General features: G+C 45.3%; 1 protein-coding gene across 2 annotated transcripts in view; it reads left to right on the top strand.

The window, feature by feature from the left end:
• galt (galactose-1-phosphate uridylyltransferase) overlaps positions 1-24,816 on the top strand; it is a 94,920-nt gene that overhangs the window by 21,298 nt on the left and 48,806 nt on the right. For both annotated transcript variants that reach the window (XM_029749020.1, XM_029749019.1), the window contains exons 3-5: positions 4,557-4,681; positions 11,930-12,059; positions 19,085-19,141. In XM_029749020.1, the coding sequence (XP_029604880.1) occupies positions 4,557-4,681; positions 11,930-12,059; positions 19,085-19,141 (312 nt within the window). The remainder of the gene's footprint in view (positions 1-4,556; positions 4,682-11,929; positions 12,060-19,084; positions 19,142-24,816) is intronic.

The raw sequence follows: 24,816 nt of genomic DNA, 5'->3' as shown, positions 1-24,816 counted from the left end.
AGGCAAAGAAAAAGCCATATCTCAGACTGGCCAATAAAAAGACAAGATTAAGATGGGCAAAAGAACACAGACAGTGGACAGAGGAACTAGTTGTCCTGTTGGAAGGTTAACCTTCGCCCCAGTCTGAAGTCCTGAGTGCTCTGGAGCAGGTTTTCATCATGGATCTCTGTACTTTGCTCCGTTCATTTTTGCCTCGATCCTGACTAGTCAAATCAAGTCAAATTTTATTGGTCACATTCACATTTTTAGCAGATGTTATTGTGGGTGTAGCAAAATGCTTGTGTTCCTAGATCTAACAGTGCAGAATTATCTAACAATTCACAAAAATACACACACATCTAAAAGTAAAATAATGGAATTAAGAGATATTAGGACAAGCAATGTCGGAGTGGCTATGACTAAAATACATTAGAATACAATATATACATATGATAAGAGAATTATCTAATGAAGGTAAATGAATCAATAATCCATTATGAATTAGTAGTTATGTAGCATGGATAATAAACTGTAAGTCAATGTACTGAACGTTAGTCCCATCAAGTCTAGGCATGGGTGTGTGAGATACCGGGAGGAGCCTTCAAGGTTCTCCTAATCTATGGGGAAAGGAACAGGCAGTGCTGGAACAGTGGTGGGAGGTCAAGGAAGAGATACTGTTCACCTACTGTCTGTGTGTATGTGTGTGCATAGGTTACCTACTGTTGGTGTGGAGGTGTGTGCGTAGGTTATCTACTGTTGGTGTGGAGGTGTGTGCGTAGGTTATCTACTGTTGGTGTGGAGGTGTGTGCGTAGGTTATCTACTGTTGGTGTGGAGGTGTGTGCGTAGGTTACCTACTGTTGGTGTGGAGGTGTGTGCGTAGGTTATCTACTGTTGGTGTGGAGGTGTGTGCGTAGGTTACCTACTGTCTGTGTGTGCGTAGGTTATCTACTGTTGGTGTGGGGGTGTGTGCGTAAGCAGAGAGAGGGAGTAAAATGAACATCTTTATTATTTGGACCTCAGAACGTTCTCTGAATAATCTGTACAAGACCTTTTGCAGAAAGCTGAGTCCTTGCCTAATTATTAACCCAGTGTCTTACAAACCTAGGGGATTAGTCAAGGCTTATTGATTGTTAATTATTATCATTAGGATAGACAATTCCTTTGACAACATATGAGATGAGTAAAGCAGAATGTAAACATTATTAAAGTGACCAGTGTTCCATTATTAAAGTGACGAGTGATTCCATGTCTATGTATATGGGGCAGCAGCCTCTAAGGTGCAGGGTTGAGTGCAGGGTTGAGTAACTGGGTGGTAGACGGCTAGTGATGGCTATTTAACAGTCTGATGGTCTTGAGATAGAAGCTGTTTTTCAGTCTCTTGGTCCCAGCTTTGATACACCTGTACTGACCTCGCCTTCTGGATGATAACGGGGTGAACAGGCTGTGGCTCAGGTGGTTGATGTCCTTGATGATCTTTTTGGCCTTCCTGTGACATCGGGTGGTGTAGGTGTCCTGGAGGGCAGGTAGTTTGCCCCCGGTGATGCGTTGGGCAGACCGCACCACTCTCTGGAGAGCCCTGGGGATGCGGCGGTGCAGTTGGTGTACCAGGCGGTGATACAGCCCAACAGGATGCTCTCGATTGTGCACCTGTAAAAGTTAGTGAGGGTTTTGAGTGACAAGCCAAATTTTTTCAGCCTCCTGAGGTTGAAGAGGCGCTGTTGCGAATTCTTCACCATACTGTCTTTGTGCGTGGACCATTTCTGTTTGTCGGTGATTTGTATACCGAGGAACTTTAAACTTTCCACCTTCTCCACTACTGTCCCGTCAATGTAGATAGGGGGCTGCTCCCTCTGCTGTTTCCTGAAGTCCACGATCATCTCTTTTGTTTTGTTGACATTGAGTGAGAGGTTATTTTCCAGACACCACACTCCGAGGGCCCTCACCTCCTCCCTGTAAGCCGTCTCGTCGTTGTTGGTAATCAAGCCTACCACTGTTGTGTTGTTTGCAAACTTGATGATTGAGTTGGAGGCGTGCATGGCCACACAGTCTTGGGTGAACAGGGAGTACAGGAGGGGGCTGAGAACGCACCCTTGTGGGGCCCCAATGTATATAACAACCAGATTAATTAGTTGAAAAATTAATCAGCAGATTATATATACATTTTTTAAAATCTAAAGATGGAAGTGAACTTAATAGGTACACTTATCCCATAGATTGTGAGTAGACCAATATATCTCCCACTTGAATCTTCTCTTTGTGCTAGACCAGGTTCAAACTCCTTCCGTTTAATTTTTCTGTATTTTTTTTACTGCTCTAGGGTTATTAATACTATAACATATTATCATATAATATAACAATAATAATATAATATAAGATATAATATAACTATAATACTATATGATAACCTACTCTTACGTATTGATTTATGTTTTATTCTACCGGCACAGATCTGTCACTGGGAATTATCAGCAGCATATAACCCTGCATCCCACTGCTGGCTTGCTTGTGAAGCTAAGTAGGGTTGATCCCTGGATGGGAGACCAGATGCTGGAAGTGGTGTTAGAGGGCCAGTAGGAGGCACTCTTTCTCTGGTCTAAAAAATATCCCAATACCCCTTGGCAGTGATTGGGGTTATTTCCCTGTATGGGGTTCTGTCTTTCAGATGGGACGTTAACCGGGTGTCCTGACTCTCTGAGGTCATTAAAGATCCCATGGCACTTATCGTGAGAGTAGGGGTGTTAACCCCGGTGTCCTGGCTAAATTCCCAATCTGGCTCATACCATCACGGCCACCTAATCATCCCCAGCTTCTAACTGGCTCATTCCCCTCCCCTGTAACTATCCTGCAGGTTGTTGCTGTAAATGAGAATGTGTTCTCAGTCAACTGACCTGGTAAATAAATCATCACTGGGAATCATTGTAGTGTCTGTTTGTGTCAGAGATGGGTTGCCAACTGGTGATTTGACAGAAAAATCTTATTTAGTTCATTCACACACACAGGTTTTATCAGGCATCTGAAAAACCCCTGTTCTACAGCAGGTCATTCACACACACAGGTTTTATCAGGCATCTGAGCAGGTCATTCTAAATAGTATGAATAGCTGCAGATGTTTCTGTATAATCTCTAGAAATGTGCTTCAATAGATGAACCAAGAATGATCAACTTGGTCTGTCTGTCTGTCTGTCTGTCTGTCTGTCTGTCTGTCTGTCTGTCTGTCTGTCTGTCTGTCTGTCTGTCTGGCTGTCTGTCTGTCTGTCTGTCCCTTCCAGGTGAACCCTGTCTGTCTGTCCCTTCCAGGTGAACCCTGTCTGTCTGTCTGTCTATCCCTTCCAGGTGAACCCTGTCTGTCTGTCTGTCTGTCTGTCTGTCTGTCTGTCTGTCTGTCTGTCTGTCCCTTCCAGGTGAACCCTGTCTGTCTGTCCCTTCCAGGTGAACCCCGTCTGTCTGTCTGTCTGTCCCTTCCAGGTGAACCCTGTCTGTCTGTCTGTCTGTCTGTCTGTCCCTTCCAGGTGAACTCTGTCTGTCTGTCTGTCTGTCTGCCTGTTTGTCCCTTCCAGGTCAACCCTGTCTGTCTGTCTGTCTGTCTGTCTGTCTGTCTGTCTGTCTGTCTGTCTGTCTGTCTGTCTGTCTGTCTGTCTGTCTGCCCCTCCAGGTGAACCCTGTCTTTCTCTGCCTGCCTGCCTGCCTGTCTGTCTGTCTGTCTGTCTGTCTGTCTGTCTGTCTGTCTGTCTGTCTGTCTGTCTGCCCCTCCAGGTGAACCCTGTCTTTCTCTGCCTGTCTGTCTGTCTGTCTGTCTGTCTGTCCCTTCCAGGTGAACCCTGTCTGTCTGTCTGTCTGTCCCTTCCAGGTGAACTCTCTGTCTGTCTGTCTGTCTGTCTGTCTGTCTGTCTGCCCCTCCAGGTGAACCCTGTCTTTCTCTGTCTGTCTGTCTGTCTGTCTGTCTGTCTGTCTGTCTGTCTGTCTGTCCCTTCCAGGTGAACCCTGTCTGTCTGTCTGTCTGTCCCTTCCAGGTGAACCCTGTCTGTCTGTCTGTCTGTCTGTCTGTCTGTCTGTCTGTCTGTCTGTCTGTCTGTCTGTCTGTCCGTCCGTTTGTCCCTTCCAGGTGAACCCTGTCTGTCTGTGTCTGTCTGTCTGTCTGTCTGTCTGTCTGTCTGTCTGTCTGTCTGTCTGTCTGTCTGTCTGTCCGTTTGTCCCTTCCAGGTGAACCCTGTCTGTCTGTCTGTCTGTCTGTCTGTCTGTCTGTCTGTCTGTCTGTCTGTCTGTCTGTCTGTCTGTCTGTCTGTCTGTCCGTTTGTCCCTTCCAGGTGAACCCTGTCTGTCTGTCTGTCTGTCTGTCTGTCTGTCTGTCTGTCTGTCTGTCCGTCCGTTTGTCCCTTCCAGGTGAACCCTGTCTGTCTGTCTGTCTGTCTGTCTGTCTGTCTCTGTCTGTCTGTCTGTCTGTCTGTGTCTGTCTGTCTGTCTGTCTGTCTGTCTGTCTGTCTGTCTGTCTGTCTGTCTGTCTGTCTGTCTGTCTGTCTGTCTGTCTGTCTGTCTGTCTGTCTGTCTGTCTGTCTAACTGTCTGTTTGTCCCTCCCAGGTGAACCCAGACTACAACAACACATATGTGTTTGAGAATGACTTCCCAGCCCTGCAGCCTGATGCTCCTGACCCAGGGTTTAACCAACATCCTCTGTTCCAGTCCAAAGCAGCCAGGGGCGTCTGGTGAGGAGAACATTATTATTATTCATCTCCAGATAAATCAATTCATCTTGGTGTGATATTAATAACAACTCAGACAAGACAAATATAACTAGATGCTGTTTTAAACAGCTCTTGGGAGGCAAATTGAAGACAGCATTATTCCTGCTTTAGTTTCTAATCAGCTATGACCACTAGGTGGCGACGCTGTCTAAAGAATCCAAGACCAGACCTTGAGGATCTCAAGGCTGAGGATATATTGACATGTAGCCCAGACACAAGGTGCCGACCTACTGCCTACTGACAGCAGTTTAACATGCTGAATTATTAAAGAAACAACGAGGCTTTTTCACACTGCATTCTCTGAGCCCAGGACTTTTTTTATTACCCCGTTTTCTCCCCAATTTCATGGTATCCAATTGGTATTTACAGTCTTGTCTCATCGCTGCAAATCCCTTACGGACTCGAGAGAGGCGAAGGTCGAGAGCCATGCGTCCTCCGCAACACAACCCAATCAAGCTGCACTGCTTCTTGACACAACGCCCACTTAACCCGAAAGCCAGCCGCACCAATGTGTCGGAGGAAACACCGTGCACCTGGCGATCGTGTCGATCGTGTTATGTATGGTAGGGTATGATATTTTATGGTAGAGTAGGATATTTTATGGTAGAGTAGAATATTTTATGGTAGGGTAGAATATTTTATGGTAGAGTAGGATATTTATGTTACGGTAGGGTAGGATATTTTATGGTAGGGTAGGGTTGGTAGAGTAGGATATTTTATGTTATGGTAGGGTAGGATATTTTATGGTAGAGTAGGATATTTTATGTTATGGTAGGGTAGAATATTTTATGGTAGAGTAGGATATTTTATGGTAGGGTAGGATATTTTATGTTAGGGTAGGGTAAGGCAGGGTATGATATTTTACGGTAGGGTAGGATATTTTATGTTATGGTAGGGTTGGTAGGGTAGAATATTTTATGGTAGGGTAGGATAGTTTATGGTAGGGTAGTATATTTTATGTTATGGTAGGATATTTTATGTTAGGGTAGCATATTTTATGGTAGGGTCGGATATTTTATGTTAGGGTAGGGATGGTAGAGTAGGATATTTTATGGTAGAGTAGGATATTTTATGGTAGAGTAGGGTAGGATATTTTATGTTAGGGTAGGGTAGGATATTTTATGGTAGAGTAGGATATTTTATGGTAGAGTAGGGTAGGATATGTTATGGTAGGGTACAATATTTTATGTTATGGTATGGTTTTTATGTTATGGTAGAGTAGGATATGTTATGGTAGGATTGGGTTGGTAGGATATGTTATGGTAGGGTAGGATATTTTATGTTATGGTAGGGTATTTTATGTTATGGTAGGGTAGGGTTGGTAGGGTAGGATATATGTTATGGTAGGGTTGGTAGGGTAGGATATTTTATGGTAGGGTATGATATTTTATGTAGGGTAGGATATTTTATGGTAGAGTAGGATATTTTACGTTAGGGTAGGATGTGAAGCTGCCAGTTGAGAACTGCCTAGAAGGCCAGCATCCCGGAGTCCCCTCTTCATTGTTGACGTTGAGACTGGTGTTTTGCGGGTACTATTTAATGAAGCTGCCAGTTGAGGACTCGTGAGGCTTCTGTTTCTCAAACTAGACACTCTAATGTACTTGTCCTCTTGCTCAGTTGTGCACCGGTGTCTCCCACTCCTCTTTCTATTCTGGTTAGAGCCTGTTCTGTGAAGGGAGTAGTACACAGCGTTGTACCAGATCTTCAGTTTCTTGGCAATTTTTCACATGGAATAGCCTTCATTTCTCAGAACGAGAATAGACTGATGAGTTTCAGAAGAAGGTTATTTGTTTCTGGCCATTTGGAGCCTGTAATCAAACCCACAAATGCTGATGCTCCATATACTCAACTAAAGAAGGCCAGGTTTATTGCTTCTTTAATCAGAACAACAGTTTTCAGCTGTGCTAACTTAATTGCAAAAGGGTTTTCTAATGATCAATTAGCCTTTTAAAATGATAAACTTGGATTAGCTAACACAACGTGCCATTGGAACACAGGAGTGAAAGTTGCTGATAATGGGCCTCTGTACGCCTATGTAGATATTCCACTAAAAATCAGCCATTTCCAGCTACAATAGTCATCTAGAACATTAACAATGTCTACACTGAATTTCTAATCAATGTGCTTTTCTTAAAAAAACGAGTACATTTCTAAGTGACCCTAAACTTTTGAATGGTAGTGTATATCTCTCTCTCTATATATATCTCTATATATATATGTATATCGATATCTAATATATATATATATAGATATATATACATACATACATACATACATACATACATACATACATACATACATACATACATACATACATACATACATACATACATACATAATGTTGAAGTCAGAAGTTTACATACACTTAGGTTGGAGTCATTAACTTGTTTTTCAACCACTTCACACATTTCTTGTTAACAAACTATAGTTTTGGCAAGTCGGGTAGGACATCTACTTTGTGAATGACACAGGTCATTTTTCCAACAATTGTTTACAGACAGATTATTTAAATTCACTGTATCACAATCCCAGTGGATCAGAAATGTACATACACTAAGTTGACTCTGCCTTTAAACAGCTTGGAAAATTACAGAAAATTATGTGGCTTTAGAAGCTTCTGAAAGGTTAATTGGCATCATTTGAGTCAATTGGAGGTGTACCTGTGGATGTATTTCAAGGCATATCTTCAAACTCAGTGCCTCTTTGCTTGACATCATGGGAAAATCAAAATAAATCAGCTAAAATTGTAGACCTCCACAAGTCTGGTTCATCCTTGGGAGCAATTTCCAAATGCTTGAAGGCACCACGTTCATCTGTACAAACAATAGTAAGCAAGTATAAACACCATGGGACCACGCAGCCGTCATACCGCTCAGGAAGGAGATGCGTTCTGTCTCCTAGAAATGAACATACTTTGGTGCAAAAAGTGCAAATCAATCCCAGAACAACAGCAAAGGACCTTGTGAAGATGCTGGAGGAAACGGGTACAAAAGTATCTATATCCACAGTAAAACGAGTCCTATACCGACATAACCTGAAAGGCCGCTCAGCAAGGAAGAAGCCACTGCTCCAAAACCGCCATAAAAAAGCCAGACTACGGTTTGCAACTGCACATGGGGACAAAGATCGTACTTTTTGGAGAAATGTCCTCTGGTCTGACGAAACAAAAATGTAACTGTTTGGCCATAATGACCATCGTTATGTTTGGAGGAAAAAAGGGGGATGCTTGCAAGCCGAAGAACACCATCCCAACCGTGAAGCACGAGGGTGGCAGCATCATGTTGTGAGGGTGCTTTGCTGCAGGAGGGACTGGTGCACTTCACAAAATAGATGCCATCATGAGGTGGGAAAATTATGTGGATATATTGAAGCAACATCTCAAGACATCAGTCAGGAAGTTAAAGCTTGGTTGCAAATGGGTCTTCCAAATGGACAATGACCCCAAGCATACTTCCAAAGTTGTGGCACAATGGCTAAAGGACAACAAAGTCAAGGTATTGGAGAGGCCATCACAAAGCACTGACCTCAATCCTATAGAAAATCAAATCAAATCACATTGTATTTGTCACATACACATGGTTAGCAGATGTTAATGCGAGTGTAGCGAAATGCCTGTGCTTCTAGTTCCGACCATGCAGTAATATCTAACAAGTAATTTAACCTAACAATTTTACAGCAACTACCTTATACACATCAAGATGGCAAGATGCAGTAGATGGTATAGAGTACAGTATATACATATGAGATGAGTAATGTAGGGTATGTAAACATTAGTGGCATTGTTTAAAGTGGCTAGTGATACATAATTACATAAATCTTTCCATTATTAAAGTGGCTAGAGTTGAGTCAGTTTGTTGGCAGCAGCCACTCAATGTTAGTGATGGCTGTTTAACAGTCTGATGGCCTTGAGATATAGAAGCTGTTTTTCAGTCTTTCGGTCCCCGCTTTGATGCACCTGTACTGACCTCGCCTCCTGGATGGTAGCAGGATGAACAGGCAGTGGCTCGGGTGGTTGTTGTCCTTGATGATCTTTTCAGCCTTCCTGTGACATCAGGTGCTGTAGGTGTCCTGGAGGGCAGGTAGTTTGCCCCCGGTGATGCGTTGTGCAGACCTCACTACCCTCTGGAGAGCCTTACGGTTATGGGCGGAGCAGTTGCCATACCAGGCGGTGATACAGCCCGACTGGATGCTCTCGATTGTGCATCTGTAAAAGTTTGTGAGTGTTTTTGGTGACAAGCTGAATTTCTTCAGCCCCCTGAGGTTGAAGATGCGCTGCTGCGCCTTCTTCACCACGCTGTCTGTCTGGATGGACCATTTCAGTTTGTCCGTGATGTGTTCGCCGAGGAACTTAAAACTTTCCACCCTCTCCACTACTGTCCCGTCAATGTGGATAGGGGGCTGCTCCCTCTGCTGTTTCCTGAAGTCCACGATCATCTCCTTTGTTTTGTTGACATTGAGTTTGAGGTTATTGTTGGTAATCAAGCCTACCACTGTAGTGTCGTCTGCAAACTTGATGATTGAATTGGAGGCGTGCATGGCCACGCAGTCATGGGTGAACAGAGAGTACAGGAGAGGGCTGAGAACGCACCCTTGTGGGGCCCCAGTGTTGAGGATCAGCGGGGTGGAGATGTTGTTACCAACCCTCACCACCTGGGGGCGGCCCGTCAGGAAGTCCAGGATCCAGATGCACAGCGTGGGGTCGAGACCCAGGGTCTCGAGCTTAATGACGAGTTTGGAGGGTACTATGGTGTTAAATGCTGAGCTGTAATCAATGAACAACATTCTTACATAGGTATTCCTCTTGTCCAGATGGGTTAGGGCAGTGTGCAGTGTGATGGCGATTGCGTCATCTGTGGACCTATTGGGGCGGTAAGCAAACTGAAGTGGGTCTAGGGTGTCAGGTAGGGTGGAGGTGATATGGTCCTTGACTAGTCTCTCAAAGCACTTCATGATGACGGAAGTGAGTGCTACAGGGCATTAGTCATTTAGCTCAGTTACCTTAGCTTTCTTGGGAACAGGAACAATGGTGGCCCTCTTGAAGCATGTGGGAACAGCAGACTGGGATAAGGATTGATTGAATATGCCTGTAAACACACCAGCCAGCTGGTCTGCGCATGCTCTGAGGACGCGGCCGGGGATGCCGTCTGGGCCGGCAGCCTTGCGAGGGTTAACACGTTTAAATGTTTTACTAACGTTGGCTGCAGTGAAGGAGAGCCCGCAGGTTTTGGTAGCGGGCCGCGTCAGTGGCACTGTATTGTCCTCAAAGCGAGCAAAGAAGTTGTACAGTCTGTCTGGGAGCAAGGCATCGTGATCCGCCACGGGGCTGATTTTTCTTTTGTAGTCCGTGATTGACTGTAGACCCTGCCACATACCTTTGTGTCTGAGCCGTTGAATTGCGACTCCACTTTGTCTCTATACTGACGCTTAGCTTGTTTGATTGCCTTGCGGAGGGAATAGCTACACTGTTTGTATTCGGTCATGTTTCCGATCACCTTGCCCTGATTAAAAGCAGTGGTTCGCCCTTTCAGTTTTGCGCGAATGCTGCCGTTTCTGGTTGGGAAATGTTTTAATAGACGCTGTGGGTACAACATCACCGATGCACTTGTTAATAAACTTACTCACCGAATCAGCGTATTCGTCAATGTTGTTGTTCCACGTTATGCGGAACATATCCCAGTCCACGTGATCGTAGCAATCTTGAAGCGTGGAATCCGATTGGTCGGACCAGCGTTGAACAGACCTGAGCACAGGTGCTTCCTGTTTTAGTTTCTGTCTATAGGCTGGGAGCATCAAAATAGAGTCGTGGTCAGCTTTTCCGAAAGGAGGGCGGGGGAGGGCCTTATATGCGTCGCGGAAGTTAGACTAACAATGATCTAGGGTTTTGCCAGCCCTGGTAGCGCAATCGATGTGCTGATAGAATTTAGGAAGCCTTATTTTCAGATAGACTTGTTAAAATCCCCAGCTACAATAAATGCAGCCTCAGGATATGTGGTTTCCAGTTTACATAGAGCTGAATGAAGTTCTTTCAGGGCCGTCGATGTGTCTGCTTGGGGGGGGGGAATATACTAGACTGTGATTATGATCGATGTGTGGGCAGAACTGAAAAAGCATGTGCGAGCAAGGAGGCCTACAAACCTGACCCTGTTACACGAGCTCTGTCAGGAGGAATGGGCCGAAATTCACCCAACTTATTGTGGGAAGCTTGTGGAAGGATACCTGAAACATTTGACCCAAGTCAAACCATTTAAAGGCAATGCTACCAAATACTAATTGAGTGTATGTAAACCTCTGACCCACTGGGAATGTGATGAAAGAAATAAAAGCTGAAATAAATCATTCTCTCTACTATTGACATTTCACATTCTTAAAATAAAGTGGTGATCCTAACTGACCTAAGACAGGACATTTTTACTAGGATTAAATGTCAGGAATTCTGAAAAACTGAGTTTAAATGTATTTGGCTAAGGTGTATGTAAACTTCCAACTTCAACTATGTGAATATATATACTGTACCAAGATTTTAAAAAATGTAACCGGGATTGCGCAATAAAGTCGGGTGCTTATTTCCATTGTGGCTCATATATTTTTTGGTTTTACTGTTCACTCTTCAACCAGCTTTGACATTATTTTAAAAGTGGTGATGGTTGGTATGGCTTTGAGCTGATGTGGTAGTTTGTTCCACTCAACAGCACCAGTATATGACAAGATCTTCTTACCAGATAGACTATTGTAGTTCAAACAGTGAATACTACTGTATCTGCCTGTGGTGTTATGCTGGTGGACATATCTAACAAATGAAAAATAGTTGGTTAGGTACCTGGGGGCTGAGGTGATGTGGTGTTGTTTATTATTGTTGTTGTTGTTTACAAGTTGATGTGTCGTTGTTTGTCAGCAAGGTGATGTTTCTCAGCAAGGTGATGTGTTGTTGTTGTTTCTCAGCAAGGTGATGTGTTGTTGTTGTTTCTCAGCAAGGTGATGTGTTGTTGTTTCTCAGCAAGGTGATGGGATGTTGTTGTTTCTCAGCAAGGTGATGGGATGTTGTTGTTTCTCAGCAAGGTGATGGGATGTTGTTGTTTGTCAGCAAGGTGATGGGATGTTGTTGTTTCTCAGCAAGGTGATGTGTTGTTGTTTCTCAGCAAGGTGATATTTATTGTTGTTGTTTGTTTGTCAGTATGGTGATGTTGTTTATTGTTGTTGTTTGTTTGTCAGCAAGGTGATGTGTTTCCACCCCTGGTCTGACGTCACACTGCCTCTCATGACGCTTCCTGACATCATCAAAGTGATTGACAAGTGGGCGGAACTGATGGTGGATCTAGGCTCCACCTACCCCTGGGTCCAGGTAAGGTCCGGTCTACAAAGTGTCTGAGCAGGAGTGCTGGTCTAGGATCAGGTCCCCCCTGTTCATATCATCTTATTCATTATGATTTAAAGGGAGAACGGATCAGAGATCAGCACTCCTACTTTGGTGTTAATCCTGTTATTCCCTTTATGGCTGTCTCACCCTGGGAAGCACGAGGGCAGAGGAGGGTTGCTGTCAACATGGACTGATACAACATACCACAGAGAAGGCCTTCAGCCAGGAGATTCACAGACCATCGGCTGTTATATCCAATTGATTAGTCGTACACATTTTGCAGATGTTATCGCAGGTGAAATGCTTATGTTTCTATCCCCAAGAGGGCAGGATAGCTAACAATACAAAACAATACACACAAATCCTCAAAATAAAAATTAAGAAATATCAGAACGATTCCGGAATAACATACATACATACTGTACATGCACCATATTTATAGACAGTAGTTATATAGGATGGTGTGTATAGACAGTATAGACAATAGTTATATAGGATGGTGTGTATAGACAGTAGTTATATAGGATGGTGTGTATAGACAGTATAGACAATAGTTATATAGGATGGTATGTATAGACAGTAGTTATATAGGATGGTGTGTATAGACAGTAGTTATATAGGATCCAGTTTTATTTCTATTTGCCATATCTTTCAAACTGTGCTCTTTCAAAAAAGTTCTGAAACTACCGTAAATTCCGGACTATAAGTCGCAACTTTTTTCCCACGCTTTGAGCCTCGCGGCTTAAACAATGACGCGGCTAATATATGGATTTTTCCCGCTTTCAATTTTTTTTTCCAAAAAAAAACATTCTGTGACTTGCTCAGTTTTTTGGCGGCATGAAGCTTTAATTAGACCAATGAAATTGCCGAACGGGTTAAGGTCAAACAACTTTTTGGTTTATTGTTTAGATTAAATCGAGTGCTCTCAAACTTCCCATCATTCTGATTGCGGTAGTCATTTTGTCACCCTCATCATGGTAAAGACACGGAGAAATGCATATGATGCAGCTTTCAAGTTGAAGGCGATTGATCTGGCTGTTGGAAAAGGAAATGGAGCTGCTGCACGGGAGCTTGGTCTTAATGAGTCGATGATAAGCCGTTGGAAACAGCAGCGTGAGGAATTGACTCAGTGCAAAAAGACAACTAAAGCTTACTGCTAATTTTTTATTTTTTGTTACAAGCCGTGTTTCGTTAAAGCCTATTTTTTTTGTTGTTACAAGCCGTGTTTCGTTAAAGCCTATTTATTTTTGTTACAAGCCGTGTTTCGTTAAAGCCTGTGTAAATTTGTTTGTTGTTTCAATGTACCGGTAGGCACCTGCGGCTTATAGACATGTGGGGCTTATTTATGTTCAAAATAATATATTGTTTTAAATTCAGTGGGTGCGGCTTATATTCAGGTGCGCTTAATAGTCCGGAAATTACGGTATATACGTTTTACGGCCACAGTATGTTTTACACTAGTTATTCTGTTGTTATTAGGGTTATTATTCCCAACCTTCAGCTCCGTTCAACCCCTCCCATCTATCTCTTACATTGGTTATCTTGTTATTATTCCCAACCTTCAGCTCCATTCAACCCCTCCCATCTATCTCTTACATTGGTTATCTTATTATTCCCAACCTTCAGCTCCATTCAACCCCTCCCATCTATCTCTTACATTGGTTATCTTGTTATTAGTCCAACCCTTCAGCTCCATTCAACCCCTCCCATCTATCTCTTAACACCATCCATATTGGATTTCTATTTGCCATATATTTTTCAACTGTGAAGTGATCTTTCACAAAAGCTCTCAACCTTTCTATTGTCATTGTTTCTACAGATTTAAAAAAAAATGTTGTTGCTAAAAGTATTATTATATTATTGATCGATTGACTATGACTTTTCAGATCCCCCAGTAGTGCTGTCTGCAGGGTTATCAGATCACCCAGTAGTGCTGTCTGCAGGGTTATCAGATCCCCCAGTAGTGCTGTCTGCATGGTTATCAGATCCCCCAGTAGTGCTGTCTGCAGGGTTATCAGATCACCCAGTAGTGCTGTCTGCAGGGTTATCAGATCACCCAGTCTGCAGGGTTATCAGATCCCCCAGTAGTGCTGTCTGCAGGGTTATCAGATCACCCAGTCTGCAGGGTTATCAGATCACCCAGTAGTGCTGTCTGCAGGGTGATCAGATCCCCCAGTCTGCAGGGTTATCAGATCCCCCAGTAGTGCTATCTGCAGGGTTATCAGATCACCCAGTAGTGTTATCTGCAGGGTTATCAGATCCCCCAGTAGTGCTATCTGCAGGGTTATCAGATCTCCCAGTCTGCAGGGTTATCAGATCACCCAGTAGTGCTGTCTGCAGGGTTATCAGATCCCCCAGTAGTGCTGTCTGCAGGGTTATCAGATCACCCAGTAGTGCTGTCTGCATGGTTATCAGATCCCCCAGTAGTGCTGTCTGCAGGGTTATCAGATCACCCAGTAGTGCTGTCTGCATGGTTATCAGATCACCCAGTAGTGCTGTCTGCATGGTTATCAGATCCCACAGTCTGCAGGGTTATCAGATCACCCAGTAGTGCTATCTGCAGGGTTATCAGATCACCCAGTAGTGCTGTCTGCAGGGTTATCAGATCCCCCAGTAGTGCTGTCTGCAGGGTTATCAGATCCCCCAGTAGTGCTGTCTGCAGGGTTATCAGATCCCCCAGTCTGCAGGGTTATCAGATCCCCCAGTAGTGCTGTCTGCAGGGTTATCAGATCACCCAGTAGTGCTGTCTGCAGGGTTATCAGATCACCCAGTAGTGCTGTCTGCAGGGTTATCAGATCCCCCAGTAGTGCTGTCTGCAGGGTTATCAGATCACCCAGTCTGCAGGGTTATCAGATCCCCCAGTAGTGCTGTCTGCAGGGTTATCAGATCACCCAGTAGTGCTGTCTGCAGGGTTATCAGATCAACCAGTAGTGCTGTCTGCAGGGTTATCAGATCACCCAGTAGTGTTGTCTGCAGGGTTATCAGATCCCCCAGTAGTGCGATCTGCAGGGTTATCAGATCCCCCAGTAGTGCTATCTGCAGGGTTATCAGATCACTCAGTCTGCAGGGTTATCAGATCCCCCAGTAGTGCTGTCTGCAGGGTTATCAGATCACCCAGTCTGCAGGGTTATCAGATCACCCAGTAGTGCTGTCTGCAGGGTTATCAGATCACCCAGTTGTGCTGTCTGCATGGTTATCAGATCCCACAGTCTGCAGGGTTATCAGATCACCCAGTAGTGCTGTCTGCAGGGTTATCAGATCCGCCAGTCTGCAGGGTTATCAGATCACCCAGTAGTGCTGTCTGCAGGGTTATCAGATCACCCAGTAGTGCTTTCTGCAGGGTTATCAGATCCCCCAGTAGTGCTATCTGCAGGGTTATCAGATCACCCAGTAGTGCTGTCTGCAGGGTTATCAGATCACCCAGTAGTGCTGTCTGCAGGGTTATCAGATCACCCAGTAGTGCTGTCTGCAGGGTTATCAGATCACCCAGTAGTGCTGTCTGCAGGGTTATCAGATCACCCAGTCGGCAGGGTTATCAGATCCCCCAGTAGTGCTGTCTGCAGGGTTATCAGATCACCCAGTAGTGCTGTCTGCATGGTTATCAGATCCCACCGTCTGCAGGGTTATCAGATCACCCAGTAGTGCTGTCTGCAGGGTTATCAGATCCCCCAGTCTGCAGGGTTATCAGACCACCCAGTAGTGCTGTCTGCAGGGTTATCAGATCACCCAGTCTGCAGGGTTATCAGATCCCCCAGTAGTGCTGTCTGCAGGGTTATCAGATCACCCAGTAGTGCTGTCTGCAGGGTTATCAGATCAACCAGTAGTGCTGTCTGCAGGGTTATCAGATACCCCAGTAGTGTTGTCTGCAGGGTTATCAGATCCCCCAGTAGTGCTATCTGCAGGGTTATCAGATCCCCCAGTAGTGCTATCTGCAGGGTTATCAGATCACCCAGTCTGCAGGGTTATCAGATCCCCCAGTAGTGCTGTCTGCAGGGTGATCAGATCACCCAGTCTGCAGGGTTATCAGATCACCCAGTAGTGCTGTCTGCAGGGTTATCAGATCACCCAGTTGTGCTGTCTGCATGGTTATCAGATCCCACAGTCTGCAGGGTTATCAGATCACCCAGTAGTGCTGTCTGCAGGGTTATCAGATCCGCCAGTCTGCAGGGTTATCAGATCACCCAGTAGTGCTGTCTGCAGGGTTATCAGATCACCCAGTAGTGCTTTCTGCAGGGTTATCAGATCACCCAGTAATGCTGTCTGCAGGGTTATCAGATCCCCCAGTCTGCAGGGTTATCAGATCCCCCAGTAGTGCTATCTGCAGGGTTATCAGATCACCCAGTAGTGCTGTCTGCAGGGTTATCAGATCACCCAGTAGTGCTATCTGCAGGGTTATCAGATCACCCAGTCGGCAGGGTTATCAGATCCCCCAGTAGTGCTGGCTGCAGGGTTATCAGATCACCCAGTAGTGCTGTCTGCAGGGTTATCAGATCACCCAGTAGTGCTGTCTGCAGGGTTATCAGATCAACCAGTAGTGCTATCTGCAGGGTTATCAGATCACCCAGTAGTGCTATCTGCAGGGTTATCAGATCACCCAGTCTGCAGGGTTATCAGATCCCCCAGTCTGTAGGGTTATCAGATCCCCCAGTAGTGCTGTCTGCAGGGTTATCAGATCCCCCAGTCTGCAGGGTTATCAGATCACCCAGTAGTGCTATCTGCAGGGTTATCAGGTCCCCCAGTAGTGCTATCTGCAGGGTTATCAGATCACCCAGTAGTGCTGTCTGCAGGGTTATCAGATCCCCCAGTAGTGCTATCTGCAGGGTTATCAGATCCCCCAGTAGTGCTATCTGCAGGGTTATCAGATAACCCTGCAGATAGCACTACAGGTTGATCAGATCCCCCAGTCTGCAGGGTTATCAGATCCCCCAGTAGTGCTATCTGCAGGGTTATCAGATCCCCCAGTAGTGCTATCTGCAGGGTTATCAGATCACCCAGTAGTGCTGTCTGCAGGGTTATCAGATCACCCAGTCTGCAGGGTTATCAGAACCCCCAGTCTGCAGGGTTATCAGATCCCCCAGTAGTGCTATCTGCAGGGTTATCAGATCACCCAGTAGTGCTGTCTGCAGGGTTATCAGATCAACCAGTAGTGCTGTCTGCAGGGTTATCAGATCAACCAGTAGTGCTGTCTGCAGGGTTATCAGATCACCCAGTAGTGTTGTCTGCAGGGTTATCAGATCACCCAGTCTGCAGGGTTATCAGATCACCCAGTAGTGCTATCTGCAGGGTTATCAGATCACGCAGTAGTGCTATCTGCAGGGTTATCAGATCCCCCAGTCTGCAGGGTTATCAGATCCCCCAGTAGTGCTATCTGCAGGGTTATCAGATCCCCCAGTAGTACTGTCTGCAGGGTTATCAGATCACCCAGTAGTGCTGTCTGCAGGGTTATCAGATCACCCAGTCTGCAGGGTTACCAGATCACCCAGTATTGCTGTCTGCAGGGTTATCAGATCACCCAGTAGTGCTGTCTGCAGGGTTATCAGATCACCCAGTCTGCAGGGTTACCAGATCACGCAGTAGTGCTATCTGCAGGGTTATCAGGTCCCCCAGTAGTGCTGTCTGCAGGGTTACCAGATCACCCAGTAGTGCTGTCTGCAGGGTTATCAGATCACCCAGTAGTGCTATCTGCAGGGTTATCAGATCACCCAGTAGTGCTATCTGCAGGGTTATCAGATCACCCAGTAGTGCTGTCTGCAGGGTTTAGCTCCAGGTAAATATTGCAATTATTCAGCCATTCCTGGACCTGTGAACAACAACAAGCTACATACCCCGGTAGCAAGACATATCTACACATACTGAGCAGCTCATGTTATAGACAGAAACATGCTACATGGCAGACCAATCCGATATCTCAGCCAATCATGGCTAGCGGGAAGGTTCCTGCTTTTTTCTGTGGCTAAACCAACTAGGCTGGTAATTGAACCATTGTATTCTTATTTACAGATGCCGTACAAGTTTGGTATTAAGGCACATGAAAGTTCACATGTTCCAGAAGGCATTTCTGCCAAAAAACACATTTTGGTACTAATAAAAAAAACCTTAGTGACGTGAGACATACGCCTGTCCTGGGAAGTAAACATTGGGTTGTTATTTTACCTGAACTGCATATAGTCCTTTTTTGTAGCTGGATCTGTATAATTTTGAGTCATACAAAATCTTCTTCTGTGGATTTTATATGGCAGTTGGCAACCAACTTTAAGGCCTCACATTTTTACATTTGAGTTATTTAGCAGACTCTCTTATCCAGAGCGACTTAAATAATCAATTAGCGTCAAGGGCTCATCAACAGATTTTTTTATTAGTCAGCTCAGGGATTCGAACCAGCGACCTTTCAATTACTGGCCCAACACTTTTAACCGCTTGGCCTCATCTTAATCGCTTGGCTACCTTCCGCCACCAACTGAACTGGAGTGTAAACCTCGTTCATCTTTCAGTCACCCACGTGGGTATATGCTCCTAAAAACCATTGGATATTATTGGGGGATGGGTCAAATTGACCTGCATGTTACTCGCCTGCTTATAAGTGATATGGAGGCTCTATTATTTTTAGTTAAGGTACGTTTATTCACGTAGTTTACTACTACTATCACCCTCTGGGGACGGACAGGGGAAGTCTTTAACCTCCTGTCTTCTATCACCCTCTGGGGACGGACAGGGGAAGTCTTTAACCTCCTGTCTTCTATCACCCTCTGGGGACGGACAGGGGAAGTCTTTAACCTCCTGTCTTCTATCACCCTCTGGGGACGGACAGGGGAAGTCTTTAACCTCCCTCCAACAGGATGCTTCCTCACAGGGTGTGTGTGTAGTTGGTAGGGTCCGGGTGTGTGTGGTGGGGGAATCCTTGTGTCTTTTCAGGGACTCTGAAATGTAATCACAATCGTATGTTCACCACCTGGCTTTAACCATCCGTGACTACCATACTAAACTAAGACCTATCTTTAACTGTGTTTCAGATCTTTGAGAATAAAGGAGCCATGATGGGCTGTTCCAACCCCCATCCTCACTGCCAGGTAAGCCAGCCTGTTCCAACCCCCATCCTCACTGCCAGGTAAGCCAGCCTGTTCCAACCCCCATCCTCACTGCCAGGTAAGCCAGCCAGGTAAGCCAGCCTGTTCCCATCCTCACTGCCAGGTAAGCCAGCCTGTTCCCATCCTCACTGCCAGGTAAGCCAGCCTGTTCCAACCCCCATCCTCACTGCCAGGTAAGCCAGCCTGTTCCAACCCCCATCCTCACTGCCAGGTAAGCCAGCCAGGTAAGCCAGCCAGGTAAGCCAGCCAGGTAAGCCAGCTAGGTAAGCCAGCCTGTTCCAACCCCCATCCTCACTGCCAGGTAAGCCAGCCTGTTCCAACCCCCATCCTCACTGCCAGGTAAGCCAGCCAGGTAAGCCAGCCAGGTAAGCCAGCCAGGTAAGCCAGCTAGGTAAGCCAACCTGTTCCAGCCTCTATCCTCTTTCTTTTCTGGTCCCCACTCCTGAAAGAGAGTTTCATTAGACTCCGTTGAACAACAAGGCAGACCGGTCCAGTATATTACCCTCCAGCAGTCTGTAATAATGTTCACGTTGTTGGACCATACATTACTGTTATACAGTCTGCTACATTAGCTTGTAACTGTGTGTGTGTTTTTTTAATCAATGGGGGCCAGATGCTCGCTGGCTTCCCTTGCATTCAATGCTATGGGCGGCAACAATGTCATACTCTTTATGACCAGACAGCATCAGATAGATGGCCTACACAGACAGAGGATGAGGGGCACTGTTTTGCTCACTAGGATGCTTTCTCTGGTGAACTACATCTGTAACTAGTCTCAGGAAATTAGATATATGTTGCGCGTCACTACTTCACAGGAAAGGCATTTGAACGTTTTTTTTGTTGTTTTTTTTGCAAAATGGTTTTTTGGGGCAGTAGTGCCTTCTGGAACATGTGAACTTTGCCTTAATAACAAAATTGTATGCAATCTGTAAATACGAATAAAATGGTTAAATTACATGCCTAGTTGGTCTAGCCACAGAAAAAGCCAGGGACCTTCCCGCTAGCCGTAATTGGCTGAGATAATGGCTAGGCTGGACATTCCCGAGAGTTCAGATTGGTCTGCCATGCAGCATACTTCAGCCTATAACATGAGCTGCTCAGGATGTGTTGCTCACAGAACGGGACCGCCGAGTGCTGAAGCACGTACAAATTGTCTGTCCTCGGTTGCAACACTCACTACCGAGTTCCAAACTGCCTCTGGAAGCAACGTCAGCACAAGAACTGTTAGTGGGGAGCTTCATGAAATTGGTCTCCATGGCCGAGCAGCCGCACACAAGCCTATAATCACCATGCGCAATGCCAAGCGTCGGCTAGAGTTGTGTAAAGCTCACCGCCATTGGACTCTGGAGCAGTGGAAATGTGTTCTCTGGAGTGATGAATCACGCTTCACCAACTGGCAGTCTGACAGACGAATCTGGGTTTGGCGGATGCCAGGAGAACGCTACCTGTACAAAAGCATAGTGCCAACTGTAAAGTTTGGTGTAAGAGGAATGATGGTTTTGGGCTGTTTTTGATGTTTCGGGCTAGGCCCCTTAATTCCAGTGAAGGGAAATCTTAACGCTACATTATACAATGACATTCTAGATGATTCTGTGCTTCCAACTTTGTGGCAACAGTTTCGGGAAGGCCCTTTCCTGTTTCAGCATGACAATGCCCCTGTGCACAAAGCGAGGTCCATACAGAAATGGTTTGTTGATATCAGTGTGGAAGAACTTGACTGGCCTGCACAGAACCCTGACCTCAACCCCACCGAACACCTTTGGGATGAATTGGAATCCAAATTGCAAGCCGGGCCTAATCACCCAACATCAGTGCCCAACCTCACTAATGCTCGTGGCTGAATGGAAGCAAGTCCCCACAGCAATGTTCCAACATCTAGTAGAAAGCCTTCCCAGAAGAGTGGAGGCTGTTATAGCAGCAAAGGAGGGACCAACTCCATATTAATGCCCATGATTTTGGAATGAGATGTTCGACGAGCAGGTGTCCACATACTGTTGGATATGTAGTGTACATTCAATCCCGTGTGAATTGAAGGAAAATTATGAAACACAGAGAGACAAAGGATAAATAATTGTATGTTTTTACATTTTTTCATGGTAAATGTTTTGCCTTGCTTCCCTTGGCATCCATGAATACACACTAATGCAAAGCTGTGCTCACTTCCAGATGTTTGTTGGACACTTTACTCTGGTCTCCAGCTCGTGAAACAAGTCCTTGATTATTCCAACTGTTATTAGATGTTCATTGTGTGTAAAAACAGGTCAGTAAAAACACTTTATTGAGCGTCCTAAATTGAGCTGCATAGCTGACAGTTTTAAATGTAAAATGATACGCCTTGTCTTGTTTTTCTAAAACACATTTTTTTTGGTATCATTGTTGGCTCTCTGGACTGTAAAGGCACTTTGAAAACTGTTACTCAACCAGCATCTCTCTCTCTCTCGCTCTCTCTCTCTCGCTCCCTCCCTGTCCCCCTCAACTCCCCTGTCTCCTTCTCTGTGTGTGATGGTTTTATAGCATCAAGGACTCAACTGTTCAGCCTCTCTGGATGAGCGCAGGGTTTTACTAGTTTCTCTGTGGCCAGGGACATTTAATATGGAAACGGAGCAGACTGGGCTGTACCAAAGTACAAAGAGGAATGGATTAGTCCGTCGTCTAGTGAAGATATTTTTATAAGTTGTGTAAGGAGCTCTCATTAAAGAACATTCCTCTGATGAAGACATCAGAAAACTATGCAGTTTACTGGCATGCTATCTATCACTAGTATTACAGCGAGATGGACAAAGAGAAAGGAGAGGGAGCACAGTTATGTAGTTAGTAACTATCTCCCTCTAGAAGGCTAGTTCCAGCTCTCCTTGTCGGGGGTTAGGGAGTTAGAGACCTTTGAGGTGCTGTAAAGTAGAGTTATGTAGTTAGTAACTATCTCCCTCTAGAAGGCTAGTTCCAGCTCTCCTTAACAGAGGCCATGGACCCTGACTAGGCTAGTTATAGGTTTTGAGTTTTACCGTCTTTTGAGACATAAGCCACAACTTATTTTCTCAGTCTTGGCTAGTTACAGCAACTTATTGCTGTATATCCTCTATATGACTACACAGCATGCCTTTCTTTGTATTAACAATGGGGATTCAAAGTTGATTACACACGACCTAAACAGTAATTAGTATTCTAATCTCATCAACTCTTACTTCCGTCTCCACCCCTCTGCATGCTGATAGACAGACTGACACCACTAGGGACTTCTGAGAGCAAATGTCACTTCAATTTAGTCTACCAACATCCACAATGTGTTGTTTTCACAACTCATAATAAAATTGCTTTCATGTCATGACAAATATGTAATTTAAAGGTTGAAAACTCTGTTGACAGCTAGGATGTTAGAAGCCTCCTCCCTAAGTTTGTTTTATTCACTGCTTTAGCACACTCTGCCAACCCGGATGTCCTAGCTGTGTCTGAATCTTGGCTTAGGAAGTCCACCAAAAACGGTGAAATCTTCATCCCTAACTACAACGTTTTCAGACAAGATAGAACGACCAAAGGGGGCGGTGTTGCAATCTACTGCAGAGTTCTGTCCTGCTATCCAGGTCTGTACCCAAACAATTTGAACTTCTACTTTTAAAAATCCACCTCTCCAAAAACAAGTCTCTCACCGTTGCCGCCTGCTATAGACCCCCCTCGGCCCCTAGCTGTGCTCTGGACACCATATGTGAACTGATTGCCCCCCATCTATCTTCAGAGCTCGTGCTACTAGGTGACCTAAACTGGGACATGCTTAACACCCCAGCCATCCTACAATCCAAGCTTGATGCCCTCAATCTCACACAAATTATTAATGAACCCACCAGGTACCACCCCAAAGCCGTAAACACGGGCACCCTCATAGATATCATCCTAACCAACGTGCCCTCTAAATACACCTCTGCTGTTTTCAACCAAGATCTCAGCGATCACTGCCTCATTGCCTGCACCCGTAATGGGTCAGCGGTCAAACGACCTCCACTCATCACTGTCAAACGCTCCCTGAAACATTTCAACGAGCAAGCCTTTCTAATCGACCTGGCCCTGGTATCCTGGAAGGATATTGACCTCATCCCGTCAGTAGAGGATGCCTGGTTATTTTTTTAAAATACCTTCCTCTCCATCTTAAATAAGCATGCCCCTTTCAAGAAATTTAGAACCAGGAACAGATATAGCCTTTGGTTCTCCCCAGACCTGACTGCCCTTAACCAACACAAAAATATCCTGTGGCGTTCTGCATTAGCATCGAACTGCCCCCGCGATATGCAACTTTTTAGGGAAGTTAGAAACCAATACACACAGGCAGTTAGAAACGCCAAGGCCAGCTTTTTCAAACAGAAATTTGCTTCGTGCAACTCCAACTCTAAAAAGTTCTGGGACATTTGTAAAGTCCATGGAGAATAAGAACACCTCCCAACTGCCCACTGCACTGAGGATAGGAAACTCTGTCACCACCGATAACCCCACTATAATTGAGAATTTCAATAAGCATTTTTCTACGGCTGGCCATGCTTTCCACCTAACTACCCCTACTGCATTCAACAGCACTGCACCCCCCACAGCTACTCGCCCAAGCCTCCCCCATTTCTCCTTCTCCCAAATCCATTCAGCTGATGTTCTGAAAGAGCTGCAAAATCTGGACCCCTACAAATCAGCTGGGCTTGACAATCTGGACCCTTTCTTTCTAAAATTATCTGCCGAAATTGAGATTCCCATAGATTGGAAAGCAGCTGCTGTCATCCCCCTCTTCAAAGGAGGTGACACTCTTGACCCAAATTGCTACAGACCTATATCCATCCTACCCTGCCTTTCTAAGGTCTTCGAAAGCCAAGTCAACAAACAGATAACCGACTATTTCGAATCCCACCGCACCCTCTCCGCTATACAATCTGGTTTCAGAGCTGGTCATTGACCTGGCCAAAGCTTTTGACTGTTAATCACCACATCCTCATCGGCAGACTCAGTAGCCTTGGTTTCTCAAACGATTGCGTCGCCTGGTTCACCAACTACTTCTCTGACAGAGTTCAGTGTGTCAAATCGGAGGGCCTACTGTCTGGACCTCTGGCAGTCTCTATGGGGGTACCACAGGGTTCAATTCTTGGGCCAACTCTTTTCTCTGTATACATAAATTATGTCGCTCTTGCTGCTGGTGAATCTCTGATCCACCTCTACGCAGACGACACCATTCTGTATACTTCTGGCCCTTCTTTGGACACTGTGTTAACAACCCTCCAGACGAGCTTCAATGCCATTCAACTCTCCTTCCGTGGTCTCCAACTGCTCCAAAACACAAGTAAACTAAATGCATGCTCTTCAACCGATCGCTGCCTGCACCTGCCCGCCCGTCCAGCATAACTTCTCTGGACGGTTCTAACTTAGAATTTTTGGACAACTACAAATACCTAGGTGTCTGGTTAGACTGTAAACTCTCCTTCCAGACTCACATCAATCATCTCCAATCCAAAGTGAAATCTAGAATTGGCTTCCTATTTCGCAACAAAGCATCCTTCACTCATGCTGCCAAACATACCCTCGTAAAACTGACCATCCTACCAATCCTCGACTTCGGCGATGTCATTTACAAAATAGCCTCCAATACCCTACTCAACAAGCTGGATGCAGTCTATCACAGTGCCATCCGTTTT

This window comes from Salmo trutta, unplaced genomic scaffold (assembly GCF_901001165.1).
Source record: "Salmo trutta unplaced genomic scaffold, fSalTru1.1, whole genome shotgun sequence".
NCBI classification, from domain to species: domain Eukaryota; kingdom Metazoa; phylum Chordata; class Actinopteri; order Salmoniformes; family Salmonidae; genus Salmo; species Salmo trutta.
The sequence above is the reverse complement of the archived record's forward strand: the minus strand, read 5'-3'. Positions and strand labels throughout refer to the sequence as shown.